The sequence below is a fragment of the Bubalus kerabau genome, chromosome 3 (assembly GCF_029407905.1).
Source record: "Bubalus kerabau isolate K-KA32 ecotype Philippines breed swamp buffalo chromosome 3, PCC_UOA_SB_1v2, whole genome shotgun sequence".
NCBI classification, from domain to species: Eukaryota; Metazoa; Chordata; class Mammalia; order Artiodactyla; family Bovidae; genus Bubalus; species Bubalus kerabau.
Window position 1 is genome coordinate 71,534,034 of NC_073626.1, and position 18,533 is coordinate 71,552,566.

The 18,533-nt window shown below is 39.4% G+C and overlaps 1 protein-coding gene across 4 annotated transcripts in view; it reads left to right on the forward strand.

Annotated features, from left to right (window-relative positions):
- The window catches only part of CCDC141 (coiled-coil domain containing 141), a 213,874-nt gene that overhangs the window by 155,869 nt on the left and 39,472 nt on the right, over positions 1-18,533 (forward strand). For all 4 annotated transcript variants that reach the window (XR_008711769.1, XM_055572073.1, XM_055572074.1 and 1 more), the window contains exons 12-16: positions 4,836-5,015; positions 11,337-11,516; positions 12,087-12,212; positions 15,316-15,504; positions 16,758-16,937. Coding sequence is in view for 3 of the 4 variants with exons in the window: in XM_055572073.1 (XP_055428048.1) it covers positions 4,836-5,015; positions 11,337-11,516; positions 12,087-12,212; positions 15,316-15,504; positions 16,758-16,937 (855 nt within the window). In the remaining variant the exon portion in view is untranslated. The remainder of the gene's footprint in view (positions 1-4,835; positions 5,016-11,336; positions 11,517-12,086; positions 12,213-15,315; positions 15,505-16,757; positions 16,938-18,533) is intronic.

The window sequence follows — 18,533 nt, forward strand, 5'->3', positions numbered from 1 at the left end:
TTGCTCCTCTGGGGGATCTTCCCAACCCAGGGGTCAAACCCATGTCTTTTGGTTGGCAAGCGGAATCTTTGCCACTGAACCACGGGGGGAGCACCAGTGTGTACTCTCCTTTCAGGGAGAAGGCTGCTGCTTCAGTGGCAGGTAGAGCTCTGCAAAATCTGCTCAGGGGTGAAGTCACCAAAGGCAAGTAGCCTTCTCCCCAGTCCCCTCACCACACTCACCCATGATCCTGTCTGCCCTCTTTGCCTCTGCCTACTCTCGTTCTACAATAGTCTGAGTTCTCGCCATCTGAAGGAGGGCTGTGCCCAGGCCTTGGAAATCTCAGGGAACCACTGTCTCCTTTTCCACATCTTTCTTTATCCCGGATTTTTTTTTTCAATTTTTCTTAACCTTGAACTCTCAGGATTTGGCAGAAGTGCTACAGCTGACAGGTTGCTCTGTTGATGAACATTTTCTCCAAACTTGCAATGGTGGAGAAGGTACAAAGAAGTACTTGCTCTGCATCTTCATTGCCAAAAATGTACCTTCTTAGTTTCTAGCTCAGCACTTGCTTCCACTGGCCATTCTGGCCTCTGGGGCCAGGGACTTGGTGATTAGGGCGGAAACCTCAGCTTTACAGACAGCACTTTCACAGAAGGACTCCCTGTCCTTTCATCTGCCTGGCTTTCACTCTATTTTCTCACCTGGCAGAGGCTCCTGTCCTCACCCTGGCAGGGCTTTCAGTCTGTCCAGCCTCCTCTCCCTTGGGCTTTCCTTCTTTCCTCACCAGCTTATTCAATTCCATTATACTCCCCCTACCCTCGCTTCCCTGGCTTCCACCGTAACTCTGCCAATTCCCAATTCTAAATCAATCCAACACTCTGTTTACTCTGCTTCTCTTTCCAAGCTTCCAGACGCTCCTGTGGAAAATCAAACAATTGTGCTGATTGGTGCTGTTACAAATTCAAGGGTCTTTTTCCTCAGCTGAGCACCCCTCCCCCGCTACCATATGCCTTCCAGTTGCTGCCCATTCAGTAGTGACGCTCAAGCTTCTTACCACAGTTTCCATTCCTAAATCTGCACCCTTACCTTGTATGTGACTGAAAAAAAAAAGAGTCCATTGAGCCAAATTGCCTTGTCTTCTATCAGCTTCCAAACCCATGGACATATCCTCTCTTCCTCCACTGTCACCAATAAAGTGGGGTTTCCGCATGTGTCCCCCCATAACCAGCCCTCGGTACCTCCCTGTCTGCTCCCGAATCCTTCAGAATGTAGCTTCAGCATCCATTCTTGAATTTTGAAAATCTGCTTCTTATGTTTCTTCCCTCTCTTTCGTCTACAGTTCTCCCCGAGCAGTCCTGCCCTCACTACGGCTGCCACTCTATAGTCTTCTTTCCTTTCACATCTGGACTCGTGGGATGGGAAGATGACGTTTCTTTCCTCTTCTTGTTGATCCTCTCCAATCCTCATCCCACTGCCACTTAGTTTATCCTTGGTTCAGCCTTGCCTTTTACCAACTCTTCACTCCATTGAAAACACTCTTATAAGCTTATTACTTGCTAGTTGACAGATGATATGGTGTATTTTCAGTCTTTATTCCACTTGATCTCTCTGCCATATTTGTTTAACCCAGTTACTCATACTTACCTCCTTTGACTTTATAAAGAAAAACAGATTTAATGAGGTATAATTTACATACCATAAAATTGCCTATTTTAGGATGTAGTGATTTTTAGTATTTATTTATAAAATTGTGCAAACATCAGTGCACTTCAGTTTTGGTATGTTTCCACCACCCCAAAAAGAGCCTATAAATACTTTTTGTCAGTCCTGGTTGCCAATCTCCCAGCCTCAGGCAAGCACTAATCTGCTTTCTGTTCCTATCAGTTCACTTCAGTTCAGTCACTCAGTCGTGTCTGATAGATTTGCCTTATTTGGATATTTCACATAACTGGGATAATCATCCTGTTTGCTTCTTTATCTGTTACTTCCTTTTCTTGATTCAATTCTCTGTTCCTGAAGTGTGGTGGGTCACAGACTTCTTGCCTGTGCTCTCTCTTTTGTGCATTCTACATACTCTCTCTACAAAAATCACCCCCAACCAACACACCTTTCGTTTTCAATGCATCAGTAACCCCAAAATTGGTTCTTCAGCCCCAACTCTTTTGAGCTCCAGGCCAATATTTTCAACTTCCAATTATACTAACTACCCACTGGTATTCTGTAGCCTCCTTAAAACTCAACAAAACAGAACTGGTTATCTTTTCTTCAAACGTGTTTCCTTCTGTATTTTGGCATTGGATTAATGAACCCACCATCTTTCAGAAGTCCTGTGTAGAAGTTCAAAGTCTGTTCTAATCCCTCTGTTAATGAGCACTTACTTTGTATCAATACCTGAACTTTTAATTCCTGATTTTGTTTCATCTTTATAATATCCCTATATGTATTCACTATTATCCTCACTTTACAAATGAGAGAAATTGAAGCTCTGGGAAGTTAGACAGAACAGGTAGTAAACATCAGAGCTGAGGTTTAACCCCCAGTCTCCTCCCTTTTGTTTTTCCATATTCTGAAGGCCATGCTATCCCATATCTGTCTTTAGAGACGACCTATGAGATTTCTGAATTCCCCTCTTTGTACCAGCACCTCCTCAGTGCAGGTCCTCATTATCCTTGCTCAGGTTAAAGAAATTGTATCTGCCTGTTCTCTCTGCCTTCTGTAATTCTCCCCTTCGTGACTTTCAAAAAACGATCATTCTAAAGCACATCTGATCATGTTACCTCCTAAAATTCAGGTAATATGACAAATATAATTTGTGATGCAAATTATAACTTTTACTCTCAAATGGATAATGTATTAAAGTTGATTATTAATTCACTTTAAAAAGAAAGTAGTCCATATTCAAGGGAATTCCTGTAATGACATCATGCTTACTTACATTCAAGGAGGTTTATTTCTGAGCAGTTAGGAAAGGAGGATGACTTAAAGTTTAGGTTTTGAGAATTTCACATAACTGACAGCCCATCAGATTGGCACCCCAGCCTGTAGCGCACAATGCCACTGAAGTACTGATGATCGTCATGCTGATTTTGAGTCACTGTGAGAGCTGTCAGTTGTTTCAAGCTAACGAGAATGTGTCACATCATGTTGAGTAGAGTACCAAACATGTGGAAACCGGCTGGCTGGCTTTATCCCAACCCAATGATCATGCTTGCATCTTAACACTCAGCATGTGCTATCTGGACTTCACCCACACCGAGATCATTTATCCTGCTCTTAACCAGCCCATGTTTCACACTTGTACCTTCACACTCATTATTCCTTCCATCTGGAGCCCCCTTCTCCTGTTCGCTGCCACCCTGGACAATCTGAAAGACACAGATCAAGTGTTACTTCCATTGTGCTTTCCGGTTTCTTTAGATAGAGCTGGTGGTCCCTCCTCAGTGTGCCCAGAACATGGTGTGCATACTTGCCTTCGTGGTATAATAATTTGCTTATGGTTCTCTTTCTCCCAGAATTATCTTTGGGAGCCCAGGGAGATAGATGCTTAGTTCTTACTATGAAATCTTGGGAGACCCCCTGGAGGAGGTAGCATTTTAACTATCTCATGAAGGATAAGTAGGAGTTGAAAACTAAGAAAAGATCATTCTGGGCTGAGGAAATAAGCATCAGCAAAACAGAGGCATGAATAAATGGAATATGGGGAAAGAAGAGAGAAGTTCTGTGAGTGCCCTTTGCAGTGCTCATTAAATGAAGAACCATGTTAAAATCTTTAAAATATAGTGACTAACCACTGCTGAAATTCCATACCTTCTTTAGATGGCTTTCAGTAGATATGAATTCTTCGAGTCTTGTCCTGTTGGCTGTTAAACTGAAAGAAAGTGAAAGTTGCTCAGTCATGTCAGACTCTTTGCAATCCCACTGGCTGTGGCCCACCAGGCTCCTCTGTCAATAGAATTCTCCAGGCCAGAATACTGGAATGGGTAGCTGTTCCCTTATCCAGGAGATCTTCCCAACCCAGGGATCAAACCCAGGTCTCCTGCATTGCAGGCAGATTCTTTGCCATCTGAGCCACCAGGGAAGCCCATTGGCTATTAAGTATTATTCAAAATGCTTAAAAAATTGTGTCAAAATTTTTCTACTACTTCTATAATACCCGGTTTTGTGTTAATCTATAGTTCTACAGGCACATTTGATTTTATATAAACTCTGTCCAAAGACACTGATTTAAAATAATCTAGTACTGCTTACATTGGTTAGCCAATGAGAAAATATAATTCTAGGGAGGTGAAGTAACCTCAATAACATTTTCTCATGGAGGCAGTTTAATATTAATACACGTACAGAAAACTCATAATTATTAGTACTCTTTTGTTCTGGCTTATCACTGAGGAGAAGCAAGTCGTGATTTACTGATTATGAATAATTTTTTCACTGATTTACATTTCCTTTTGATTTGTAATCCTTGATTTTATATGTTTATCTTTCTTCTGAATTATAAAACTCAGCTCTAAAATGAAACCACATTGGTCTTTGACATAAATTGTCCCCAGTTGCAAAGTGTACACATGTACAGTACATAAATATGATTTTGGTTACAGTAACTAGGTCTTCTGGATAATAAACTTGTCAGCTCAATTTACTACCCAGTGGTAGTCAGTCTGGTCTGTCAACAACCTAAATAGATTTGTGTCTTTTCAGTAAGTTGACAGTACTTAATAATTATTTAAAGAATTCTGAAATGTAGGTTCCAAGTAAATTCTTATATAGGCTTTCACTGGAATCTAGTATTTTTCCCTTTAAAAATGTTTTGAAGTGTTCTTAACTTTCATTTATATTCTCTCTCTTTTTTTCAGGTAGAGAAGCAATGTCAGGGCCTAAAGGAGTTTTACCAAACTGATATCCTACGAAAGGAGGAGGGCGGTGCTGAAGCCAAGCATTGGTCTGACTCAGTGGAGAAGCAGTGGCAGCTATTTTTAAAGAGGAGTTTTTTAACGCATGACCTTGGGCTCGAGTTCCTTAATTTAATAAATATGGTAAGAACGACAGTAAATGAATCCTTCTTCAAGGATTACTTGTCAAAGTCAAGATCGTAAATTCAAAATTTCAACCGTCATTCAGCCAGGCTGGTTTAGGAAGTTCTTCCTAGCTTCATTCACCGCGAATAGTCCTGAAGCCCAGCATGTTTGTGCTTCTTTGGTCCTAGACCCCTTGTGAGTTTATCATGTGAAGGCTATTATATCTATTAAGAAGAAAGAATGACAATACTCTGAATGAAACATTGTTATTATTACACAGAGTCCTCAGAGGTTCACCCCAAAGTTCTGAGTTATGTTGAGAGCATGCAACAAGATTCTTACAAGATTTCCAGAGGCTGAAGATAACATATAGGATGAATCTTCATTTTGAAGAATATCTTATAACACCAGATTTTCATAGTGAAGCCCCATTGTACTTAGAAATGTACCCTAATTTTAGTTGTTAAGTTAGATTTGTAAAGTATACTAGAATACTTATATCAACTTCAGGCCCATTCACGACAGAACTCTTATTCTTAAAAGATGGTTAATCCACCTCTCCTTCAATACCTCAAGTATCTTCCTGTTAAAACAGTTTGTTTTATGTTACAAAATGCCAGCTTCTAGAAAGGGTTGTTTCTTTTTTTTTTTAATGTTAAGTTGAATGTCTCTTCATATCTGATTCTAACCCTCTATAGATCCACAGAGAAGAAAAATGTATTCATATTTCATCCCTCTTACACTCAAAAAATTTTCAAACCTGGAAAACAGTGGCAAAGTCTAATTTGAGTCTTCTCCAGCTAACTAGATATAAATCCTTTCTATTATTTAAGAGGTAGCTTTATTTTTTTCTTTATCCTAATCCTCCCTCCCAGAATTGTCCATGACCTATCAAAACCATTCATAATATGTAACCAAAAAGTAATGCAACACTTCAACACAAAGTGGACATCATTCTTTACCAATGAGAACTAAGATTAGACTAGTGCTTATAGCAATAATTTTACTTTATTGGTTCATATTAAGCTTGTGATGAAAGAAAACTGTAATCATATCACATTTTTTTTACTGCAATTCCTGCCAAGATGGGTCTTTCCCATTTTATATCCTTGTCACCTATTTATCTGTTTCATACAAATGTGAGCTTTTATATTTATTCCTTCTTTATATCACTTTGTTAGTTTTAACTCATGATTGCATCTTGTTAAACTAATTTTGTGCCTGCTATCTACTACATTAGCCATCTCTCCTGGGTTTAATGTCATATATTAATAAGTAAGCCTCCCACGGCTGCAATTAGATCTTTCATAAAAGTGTCTGAGGGGCAGGTTGATACTCCAATCCATTAAGCAGTCAGTTGATAAACCAGTCTTTGAAACAATCATTGACACTCCCAGTAGTACTTTATTTTAACCAGCATTTCACAGTCTTTTTCTCAAGCCTCTATTGAAAGATGCTGCTAAAAGGAAGGTCTATCTACCCAGTATCCTATCAATTGTGTACTATAATTTGGCAAAAACTAGGTTGACTCCTGGTGATCTAAGGGTTCTTTCCGAAGTGCTCACAATCTGCTTGATCAGTGATGATTTTATTGCCCTGGTTTTCAGGATAAAGCCTGTTGATCAGTAAATCGCATAGTCCAGCCTTTCCCCCATCTGATAATCAGGGCATTTTTCTTTCTCTAATTTTCTGGCCCTTCTCCCATTTTCTGTAGATTTGCAAAGATGGCTGACATCTGCAGTTTTCTCAGAACTCTGACATGTGATGAATCTCAATCTAGAGCCCAGATTCATTTGAAACAGTCTCTAACTATTCTCATCTACTTTGAGCTACAATTTCTTATCTTAGTTGTTTCAAACTTCGTTGTTTAAAGACCATTCTTCTTAAACCTATATGGAGACAAAATATGCAATAAATAATTCTAATTCATCTAGCACTATCCTTAAGCATCAGTGAGGACCTGTTGAGTATTTTACCTATGTTCTTATATTTACTATAAAAAATGTTATTTTTTACTTGGAACATTTAGAACATATATTATCTGTCTATATCCATCTTTAAGATTTTTACTTTTTTCAGTATATTGTTATGTGTATTTCTTCACTGTGTACTTCTCTAATTTGCACTTAAAAAGGAATTTACATGTTTGCAAACTGCACTTTTCTTGGTCTAGCCTTTTTTGTACTATCTTCCTTTTGAGAAATTATATGTTTCAGTTCTGGAATTTCTAGTTGGTTCTATTTTTACTATATTATATTGCCAGCAAAAATCTCTCTTGTATCCTCTCTTTCTCCATCTTTCTTGTGCTTTCATGACCATATTAATTATGGATATTTTAAAGTGTTTGTCAGTGAAGTCTAACATCTGGATCTGGAATTGTTTCTATTATCTACCTTTTCTCTTGTTTCTGGTTGTGCCATCCTGTCTTGGGATGATGAGTGAATATCTATTGAATGCTGGGCATTATGTATAAAAAATTGTGATTCCAGATGGTGTTATGTTTTTTCCCTAGGTAGGTATTGGTGGAAGATCACTTAAGCCAATCAGGAGCTGGTGAAGTTGAGTCTGGACTATAGTTCTGTCAAGGCTCCATCTATTCTGATGACCGTGGGCTCTCATTGTTTTCAAGTTGGAGCTTGGTACATTCTCTGAGTTCTGTCCGCCAGCAGGTCTCTAGCTTGAGAAGTCTTGCTGCTGCTGCTAAGTCACTTCAGTCGTGTCCGACTCTGTGTGACCCCATAGACGGCAGCCCACCAGGCTCCCCCGTCCCTGGGATTCTCCAGGCAAGAACACCTTGGGGGACTGCTAAAAACCTCCACTCTGCTTTTCAGAGGCATTTGCTTGAGTTTTCTAATCTACTGCCCTGCCCTGTTCAGCCCCAGTATTTTGTCAATGTTCTAAGATAAATATCAGCTGTGTGCTTGAACCCCCCACCTCCACCAGTGTCTGTCAAAAGCTCTATTGGTTTCTCTATTGTTCCCCAGTAAAGCTTCATGATCAGCTTTACTGTCAGTGCACAGAATTGGGAAAAGGCCCTGGCTGCAGTAAGAGAGTTCACCACTCTCAGATTCATCCTTCCCTGGAGTCTTGGCCTCTTTAGTTCTTTTGGATTTTAAATAGATGCCTTCTGCACTTATTCCAGCTTTTCTAGTTGCTCTAGGTAGAAGCACTTCTCTGCCCCTGGCTACTCCATCCTACTCAGGAACAGAAGTCCTTTATTCCTTATTTAGAATGTTTAAGATCATATGGCCAGATTTTCATTTAAGATCTGCAGCAGGAATCCATTCAAAATTTTATTTTATATCTGTGTCTAAACTCTGATATTCAAAGGTCCATTCAGAGTTTTCAGAAATAGTGTTCATTTTACTACATAACTTGGTGGCCTTTTATCTTGACATTATAAACATGGTCACTTTAACTCAAGGTCCTTACCACTATCATATGATAAATTACCCCTTACTGATAAGAATTAAGGTCTACATAATTCTTAATTTTATTAGTTCAGTGACATTCTGAGATAGAAAATTGTTGGTAAAGCAAGTCTAACACAATTTTTATTCTCTTCATATCTTTTGGACCATTAAGCTTTTAAACAAACATTAGTGCTGAAATGTGGTAACCAGTTTGGTGGTTAGGAAGGAAGAAGGCCAGCTGGCATTTTCTGCTGAGTGCTCTACTCTTGATTGTTGCCAAGGCTCAGATTTTTCAAGCTTGAAATGAAAAAAATTTTCAAATTCATCTAAATAACATCACAATGAGAAAAACTAATTTAGGGTAGAAATCTGGTAGACATCTTGATGAAAGTGCCAATTTACTAATTTATAGTGGCAAATAAAGAATGCTACCTGGGGTGCTGCCTGCCAGTTATCAAGATATCTGAAAAGCAAGATGTCAGAAGATCACTCGTTGTGTGTGAATCTACATGGAGAATGGAATATCTAGTGCCCTATTTAGACCACATGATGCCATATTTTTCAGTGACCTTATACAGAAGTATATGGATTGAGGAGTTAGTGTTTACTAACCAGACCTCAGGCAAAGTGTTTAATCTTTCCGAGTGGCCACAGTACTTAACATTTGCCAAATGCATAAGCACTTTTCTTGAATCCTGGTAGCTAGGCATCAACAAATCCTACCATAGCACTCTCTTTTCTGGGCCTCATTCAGAGCGTACACTCTTCAGATTATAGTTGTCATTGACATGCTACACATTCCAGTTTTCCATTAGATCATGTATTATGTAACATTTTTATTAATAGTTTCTTAATAATATGTTATACCCTATCTTTATTTATAGCATAGATAAAAATACGATTTACTTTAGGTATTGCTGTGGCTAATATCTTTCATAATATGTGTCTTGTTCATCACAGTTATAGAATACATCATTTTATTACTAGATTCCCAAATTCACTGGAGAAATCGCATATAGCACCTGCAGGCTTTTTTGCAATTAAATGACACTTTATAATGTCTACATTAATATAATTATGCAATATCAATGTCATTTAAAATAATTTAAAAATAAGATGGCCTATCTATTATTTAAAATATCCTGTTACATATTCATGACACTATCTTCTAACTATTATCTAAAAAGTCTTTTGACTTTCAGATACACAGCTGTCATTGCCATTATAGAAATTCATGTACAGTTGCTCCTTAGAAATTCAAGGATTTCCTGAGAAGAGTTGGCCATAAAGCAGATTTTTGTTTTGCTAAACAAATATTCTTCTGCCTTTTTCGATGTTTGGACACTAAAACGGTACATGGTTTTACTCCTTGGCTCTCGTATACTTTTCCCTCTAATTGAATTTCCCATTATTTAAAACCATTGTTTAAAGGATTTCAAATCAGATAGCCAGAATATATGAAAGTTGGGAAGAGAAGTCTTGGAATTTAGATATTGTTCTTCTGGTATACAGTGTGTGTGTGTGTGTGTGCGCGCGCGCGCGCGCGCGCGCTCAGTCGTGTCTGACTCCCTGTGATCCCATGGCCTGTAGCCAACAAGACTCCTCTGTCCATGAGATTTTCCCCACAAGAATACTGGGTGAGTTGCCATTTTCTCCTCCAGGGGAATCTTCCTGACCCAGGGATTGAACTGTGTCTCCTGCATTGCCTGTATTGCAGGCAGATTCTTTACTGCTGAGCCACCAGGGTATAGAGACACAAATATAGAGATACAGTTGGCCTTCCATATCCAGGGCTTCCACATTCCTGGATTCAACCAACTTTGGATCAACACAGAACACTATCCAGAGTTGGTTGAAACCTGCAGGTATGGAAAGCCAACCATGGGACTTAAGCATCCACTGGTTTCAATGTTTAGGGCAAGTCCTGGAACCAGTACCCTCCTCCCATCCTGCCCACATGAATACCAAGGAACAACTGTATATAGATGCACATTTCAGATCTCATAAAAGGGAGTAACTTGAGGAACTTCTCACAAGAAAAACTTACAATAATTGTAGTGTATACAATGGGATACTACAAAAAGAAAAACCCAGAACAATTTTCCCGCTCATGGCCCCTAATACTGAGATATTGACATATTCCAATGTGTGTTAAAAGGGGGAATCCACTTCAAAATGTATTCATTAAAATAATCTCAGCTTCAAAATTTCTGTATCCCTGTGCTCATTCAGTCATCCTTTAAACCCTAGGGAATAAACAAATCTTAGAGGAGGGGACTGAAATGCCAGTGGAGTTGTGAACAACTAGCAAGCTCATGTCCAAGCATGTATTATGGGCTCCGAGAGCTCAGCCTGTGCACAGATCTTTCATGTCGTGGTCCATGTGCAGGTTGGAAAAGAATTTCCAGACATAAGGCAGAAGGAGAGGAAAATAAAGTTTATTAAAGTGGGAAATGCTGTTAGAACAGCAGGCTTGCTCAAGGGAGAACCAACATGAACATGGGTCCTTAGTCCATTTTTATACTCAGGGTACAAGGAGTGCGATAGGGGTCTTGCAGGTCATTTGCTGATTGGATAAGGCACATATACTGGTGGGGGGAAGAGTAAGGCAAATACCTTCTTCCTGTGGGGTAGGAGGGGAGGCAGGTTATACTGCTCAGGAGGACCTGAAATCCTTTAATAGTTACAACGTGGGGGAGGGAAGGACGATAAGGGTCTGTTTTTTTTCTATTCCTGCATTCCAAGACCATCCTTGTTTTTTTCTGTTCTTTTGTCCTTGGGACACCACATTTCAGATTTTTCTTGATGTCAGGACTGTGTTCTGCTTTGGCTATGATAAACCATTTGCCTCTTAAAATAATTGTATGCAAAACCATGTTTATTTCTTGGAAAATAAAAGCCATTACACAGGTTATTAATTCCACAGGCAAAAGAAAATGAAATATTAAATGTGAAAAATGAAGTACACATCATGGAGAACACTATGGAAAGCCAGAAGGCGGAAAGGGAAGAACTCAGCCACCTTCGGACAGTCTGGCAACTTAAAGCCGCTGCAAGCAAGCCCGTGAAACAGCAGTGGGCGGCATTCAAAGAGCAGCTTAGAAAGGTGAGGGAACATGCAGTGGGTTTTATTGAGACTTAAAAAGAAAGGCAATTCTGACGCATGCTGTAACATGGAGAAACCTTGGAAATGTAAGTGAGGTCAGCCAAGCACAAAAGGATAAATATTGGGATTCCACTTTTGTGAGGTAGCTCGAGTAGTCAAATTCAGGGAGACAGAAGGCAGAAGAGAGGTTATCAGAGGCTGAGGGAAGGGGGAAACGGAGGTTGGTGTCTATCTGGGACAGAGTTTCTGTTTGGGAAGATGAAAAAGTTCTGATGATGGATGGTGGTAATGATTGCACACCAAAGCTCATTAACTCCACTAACCTGCACATTTAAAAGTGGTTAAAATGGTAGATTTTTTGTTGTTGTTATGCATATATCCCACAGTGAAAAGAGGGCTTGTGCTTTTATTCATTGGTGGTTTAGAACCAGAAGCTCACTCTAGGTAGTGAGTGTTTTCATGGCAGTTGCAAGGTTTGATGACACACCATGTCATCACTGGAATGATTATGATGTATTTGCTGGTGGTAACAGAGAAAACATATGCATAACTATCTAATGTCTATTTCAGACCATGCACAACTTAAAACTTCTTCAGGAAGCACTTATGCCTGTGTCTGCACTTGACCTTGGAGGGAGTCTCCAGACCATTTTAGGTCTACGGAAAAAATGGAATGAAATGAAGCCTCAGTTCCAGGTGAAGAAGCAAACTGATGACTTGGGTGAATGAAAAAGAATGAAAAGCTGTTCAGTTGAAGCTCACCTAATTAATTTTAACCGTCTGATGAATTACAATTTTTTAAAAAACAAAAGCATTGCTTTTCTAAAAGTCCATGTGTCAGACACATTTTTCTTCCTTTTTAAATGCAATGTGTTATATTTGATGATATACAAACATTCAGGCTACAAAAGGTCCTTAATATATTCTTACCTTCAGTTCAGTTCAGTTCACTCGCTCAGTCGTGTCCGACTCTTTGTGACCCCATGAATCGCAGCACACCAGGCCTCCCTGTCCATCACCAACTCCCAGAGTTCACTCAAACTCATGTTCATCTAGTCGGTGATGCCATCCAGCCATCTCATCCTCTGTTGTCCCCTTTTCCTCCTGCCCCCAATCCCTCCCAGCATCAGAGTCTTTTCCAATGAGTCAACTGTTTGCATGAGGTGGCCAAAGTACCAGAGTTTCAGCTTTAGCATCAGTCCTTCCAAAGAACACCCAGGACTGATCTCCTTTAGAATGGACTGGTTGGATCTCCTTGCAGTCCAAGGGACTCTCAAGAGTCTTCTCCAACACCACAGTTCAAAAGCATCGATTCTTCGGCACTCAGCTTTCTTCACAGTCCAACTCTCACATCCATACATGACCACTGGAAAAACCATAGCCTTGACTAGATGGACCTTTGTTGGCAAAGTAATGTCTCTACTTTTGAATATGCTATCTAGGTTGGTCATAACTTTCCTTCCAAGAAGTAAGCATCTTTTAATTTCATGGCTGCAGTCACCATCTGCAGTGATTTTGGAGCCCCTAAAAATAAAGTCTGACACTGTTTCCACTGTTTACCCATCTATTTCCCATGAAGTGATGGGACCAGATGCCATGATCTTAGTTTTCTGAATGTTGAGCTTTAAGCCAACTTTTTCACTCTCCTCTTACCTTAGATTATTTTAATTTAAATTATTTCCTTGTTAATGTATTTATCATATATTTATTCTAATTCTTTTCCTAAAAGGTATAGATATGTTTTTGATTCAGAGATCTCAAGGCAAGGCTAGACCCTCTTTGACACAGAGGTTCTGCTGTCCTCTGTCACTGAAATTATCCCTGTGATGTCATTGTCCCCACCCACTGGAACCCCAGCCTTCTGCCACCATCCCAAGAATTTTGTTGTGCTCTCCCATTCTCCCTCTGAGAGCCCTCAGGGTGTGAGAGAAAAAACCATGAGTCATATTCCTAGGCCCTGATGGCTTCTGCATTCTTTAACCCCCACTTCCTGCCACTCCTGAGCCTGACACAATTGCTGGAAAAGTTTGCCAGTCATTTTATCCTCCTACCTGGATTCTGTTCTTTGCTGCAAACTTAAGATACCTGTGTTTCTGTTTGTCACTATTTTGCAAGTGTTGGATGTAAAGAATCCCAGGACTGGAAGTTTGAAGTTTCCTTTAGGGAATATCTAATTTATGTTCCTTTAAGACAAAGCTGGGGGCTTCTTGGGTGGCACAGTGGTAAAGAATCCCCTGCCAATTCAGGAGATGCAGGAGACATGGGTTTGATCCCTGGGTCGGGAAAGATCCCTGGGAGTAGGAAATGACAATGCCCTTCAGTATTCTTGCCTGAAAAATTCCATGGACAGAGGAGCCTGGCCGACTACAGTCCATGGGGTCACAAAGAGTCGAGCATGCACATGCACACATGTGTGCACACACACACAAGACAAAAGTGATGTAATACATAACCACCTCCCAACACACACACACACATACCATTGCAGCCCACAGTGAACTCTTTCCTCCAAACTCCTAGAAAATTCTACTAGCCTGTTAGTTTCTTTGTTATACTCTGTGTCATATGTATCTGCATTTCATGTGTGCACACGCCCCTGCACATAAGCGTGTGTGTGTGTGTGTACAAATTCCTCTAAATAAGGAACTGTTATCCAGATTCTTTAGCTCTGTCACCGTGATGTGTATATATTTGATGTCCGTGCACTTGATTTCAACTTGAATACCCTTACTAGGTCACTCTTCTGCAAATTATCTCCTTAGCTTAAATCATTTCCATTACTTTTATCCTTGCCATAAAATCCAACCCTGAAATCATAGTTAATGGCCATACCACCCTGAATGTGCCCAATCTCGTCTGAAATTATAGTGGCTTCCTCTCTGAACTGTCCACCAGGATCTAGATTCCTATAAGGGCTATCGCGCTGGGTAAGAAAGAAGGTGGTTTGTCCCTCCCTACAAGTGCTGGCTATTTGTGGATTCTGGGATGACTGCTTTTATAGCAGCATAGCTACTATGGTCCTCAGCTGGTGGTTCATTCTGATCATTCTTTTATCCCAAAGGACAGATAATCCACCCAGTGTACTTTTATACTTGTCTTCTTGTGGTGTTCTTATCATACCACCTGATTCTAGTTTTATTAAACATCACAGATGGTCATGGCCTCATAGAGTATCTAGAATATATTTACTTAGCAGATGACTAGATGACTCTGGAGAAGGCAATGGCAACCCACTCCAGTACTCTTGCCTGGAAATCCCATGGATGGAGGAGCCTGGGAGGCTGCAGTCCATGGGGTCGCTAAGAGTCAGGCACGACTGAGCGACTTCACTTTTACTTTTCACTTTCATGCATTGGAGAAGGAAATGGGAACCCACTCCAGTGTTCTTGCCTGGAGAATCCCAGGGACAGAGGAGCCTAGTGGGCTGCCGTCTATGGGGTCACTCAGAGTCAGACACGACTGAAGTGACTTAGCAGCAGCAGCAGATGACTCTATGCTATGTCATAGAAATATATGACTTTCCATTTTGCCCTCTAACTTTGAAACAGTTTTTTTGTGTTCTTTTTTTTAATTTAATTTGATGTTAATTTAAAATTTAAAAAATATATCTGAGAAGATTAGGATGGAATAATATATCCCTAGCATCACCCACAATGCCTGGATTTGCAGGGATGGGGGTGAGCCTCGCAATAAGTATTTGTTAACAAGTAAGAGAGTGATTTGTTATTGAGATCTTCATATGTCTGTTGTAAAGTAAAAAGCTCTCTAGAAGCTCATTTTATTGCTTTCAACTCTTCAGCAACTGAATGATGAGGTTCAGTATATTATAAGAGAGTCAGAAGAGTTAAATGGCAAAGGAGCACCTGTGAAAGAAAAGTCTCAACAGCTGAAGGACCTTATCCACTTCCATCAAAGCCTGAAACAGAGAATCCGAGATTACGAGGACATCCTATATAAGATTATCCAGTTCCACCAAGTCAGAGAAGAGGTAAGACTTACCATGGATGTCTGGAAGACTCTCAGTTTTAAACTATGAAATTAAAAATAAATGATTTTGTAATAAATAAAGGCCAGGTTGCTTATTCTGATACTAGAAGCTTTCTGCAATCTGGCTCCTGACTTTTCTCGCACTGAGCCCCATCCCCCCAATCTACCAGCCAAACAGAGCTCTCCTTGGTCCCTCAAAGATGGCACCCACATTCCTTATTCCAAGGCCTGACTCTTGAGCTGCATTTATCTGTCAGGTCCTTCTCTCTCCTCTATACCACTTAAACCTTGTCCATCCATCTAACAACCCTACCTTCCTGGGAGTGATTTCTCTTCTCTCCTAAATTCCTCGAACTCTCACTGTTTATTCCACACATCTGTCTTTTTTATATCTTGATTCTTAATTACTTTTGCTGCCCTAACAAAAGTTAGGGTAAAAGTAACTTAAGGTAGGGTATATGTAAGCGACAAAAGGCAGGGTATAAGCAACTAAAGGGAAGAAAACAAATTTTATAATTGCAGTGTCAGTAGAAGTTCATAGATAATGGCTTCTCTTAACAGAAAATACCACTGAGCAGGTACACACAACAGAAAATAGAGGTGTATTGACATGCCTTGAAAATAGCCTCTGAATTTCGTCAAATCACAGGCCTACATCTTGCTAAAGTTTTAGGCTATGAACAGTGTTTTCTTCTTTAATAGAACTGACAATGTTAGTCCCTTAATTTTACTCTATTGACTTGCACCATTATAACATTTATTTGTCTATAACACTAATTTTAGATGGGCTTGTCAGCAGTGGACTAGCTAGTTAAATATGTTATAGGAAATGAGCATTTTTTAAAAATCTATCTTTGAGAAAGGCAAAGGTATGTATGATATCACGTGTGGAATCTAAAATGTACAATAAAGTAGTGAATATAACAAAAAAAGAAGCAGTCTCACATATATAGAGAACTAGTGGTTACCAGCAGGGAGAGGGAGGCGGGGAGGGGCAATATAGAGGTAGGGTATTAAGAGGTACAAACATTTAGGTATAAAATAAGCTACAAGGATATATTGTACAATTTAGGGAATATAGCCAATGTTTTATAATAACTATAAATGGAGTATAACCTTTAAAAATTGCGAATCGCTATATCGTACAACTGTCATTTACATAATACCATACATCAACTATACCTCTATTAAAAAAAGAAACTGTTTTCATAAAAATATGAAACCCAGGTTAATTGTTAATGGCCTGAATTCCAGCTGGGAAGACTCTTCAAATCAAGAGAACTGGAGTTTCCAGAACATGCAGAGGAAATGAACGATGCTCACAATGCCCAGGTCCTCCTGAGACGCTCTCGGGCAAAGCAGGCGCATATAGACCATCTGCATGACCTGGCTCTCTCCTTGGGGGTGGATGTCATCTCATCAGTGCAGCAGCCTGTAAGCAACTTAGACACTGTCATTTGCACCTGATATGGCTGGGAGTTGGGCTGTAATAGGAAAGAAACTGGGCGGACCACCTGGTATACGTTCAATTAAAAACTACAGTAAGCCATTGGGATACTTATTTGTGGTAAGTTTCTACCACGTCTAAAAAATGTTTTAAGGAGAAAAATAAATCTGATTTTAAAAGTCTTGTTTAATACATCTATTCTCATGCTCATTTAAAAGTTATAGAATTGCTATCTATAATGGCAGTTGGTTTTTCACATTTGAAATAAAGAGGAACTAAACTTTTAATTTTATTTATTTTAAATTGATACCCCAAATTGTAAACCTTTTAAGTATATACAGAGTGACTTGGCTATGTGAATCTACTCAAGTCTATGAGATTTAAGTACAGAGCAAGTTTTTCTGAAACAAATTTAGCAATAATTGAAATTTAGTCTAAGCGTGAGATATACACTTGATTTCAAAGACTTAATATGAAAAAGAAAACCTTACTAGTTTTTTTTATATTTGGTTAAACAAACTATATTGTGAAAATTAACTTCACCAGTTTCTTTTTAATATGACTACTAGAAAATTTAAAATTATTCATGTGGCTCATGTTGTATTTCTGTTGGACAATGCTGCTTTAGCATGTCAGATCTGAAAGGTAGCCTTGAGATAGTAGACCCAGGATCTTCATCTTCAGATGAAGAGTCTGATCCCAGAGAAGCTACTTTATCCACAAAAGCCCAGAGTAGAGGAGCCCAAGCACCTTGGCTCCACCCAGGCCTCTGGGCACCAGTCATTGGATCTGCTTTTTCCACTGGGCTGACCTTACCAAAGGAGCTTAAAAGAGATGGAAATAATTCCAGATTAAATTTTCCTAAATAACACATTGGGTTCTGATATAAAAATAAAACAAAAACTCCTTCTTCAAATTCTTAATTTGAGGATTTGAGGGAAGAAAAGATTGTGTTAATTCTATCCAATACATATAACATTAATAAAAACCATAATGGATAATTTTATTTTAAAGTTCATTTATGATATCTACTAAACTACGTTGTTGTTGTTCTTCAGTCACTTAGTCATGTCCGATTCTTTGTGACCCCATGGACTACAACACTCCAGGCTTCCCTGTCCTTCACTATCTCCTGGACTTTGCTCAGACTCATGAGCATTGAGTCGGTGATGCCATCCAGTCATCTTGTCCTCTGTCATCCCCTTCTCCTCCTGCCTTCAGTCTTTCCCAGAATCAGGGTTTTTTCCAATGAGTCGACTCTTTGCATGAGGTGGCAAAAGTGTTGGAGCTTCAGCATCAGTCCTTCCAATGAATATTCAGGGTTGATTTCCTTTAGGATTGACTGGTTTGATCTCCCAAATTATATGGAATGCAGTAAATCTAAAGGATTTTTGTTAATCTGAAAGAAATACCAAATTTCTGTCACTGTTAATAGACTCTGTTTTCCCCAAGAAGGAGCTTTCTTTTAAAGAGTTTTGTTTCATTAGTAGATTTATTTTTAAAAGAAAAGAGCAAGGAAGACGTCTCACTTTGCACAAATAGTATAAATTGTTCTCCAATTCACGTCTGGCTTTAACTTCAGG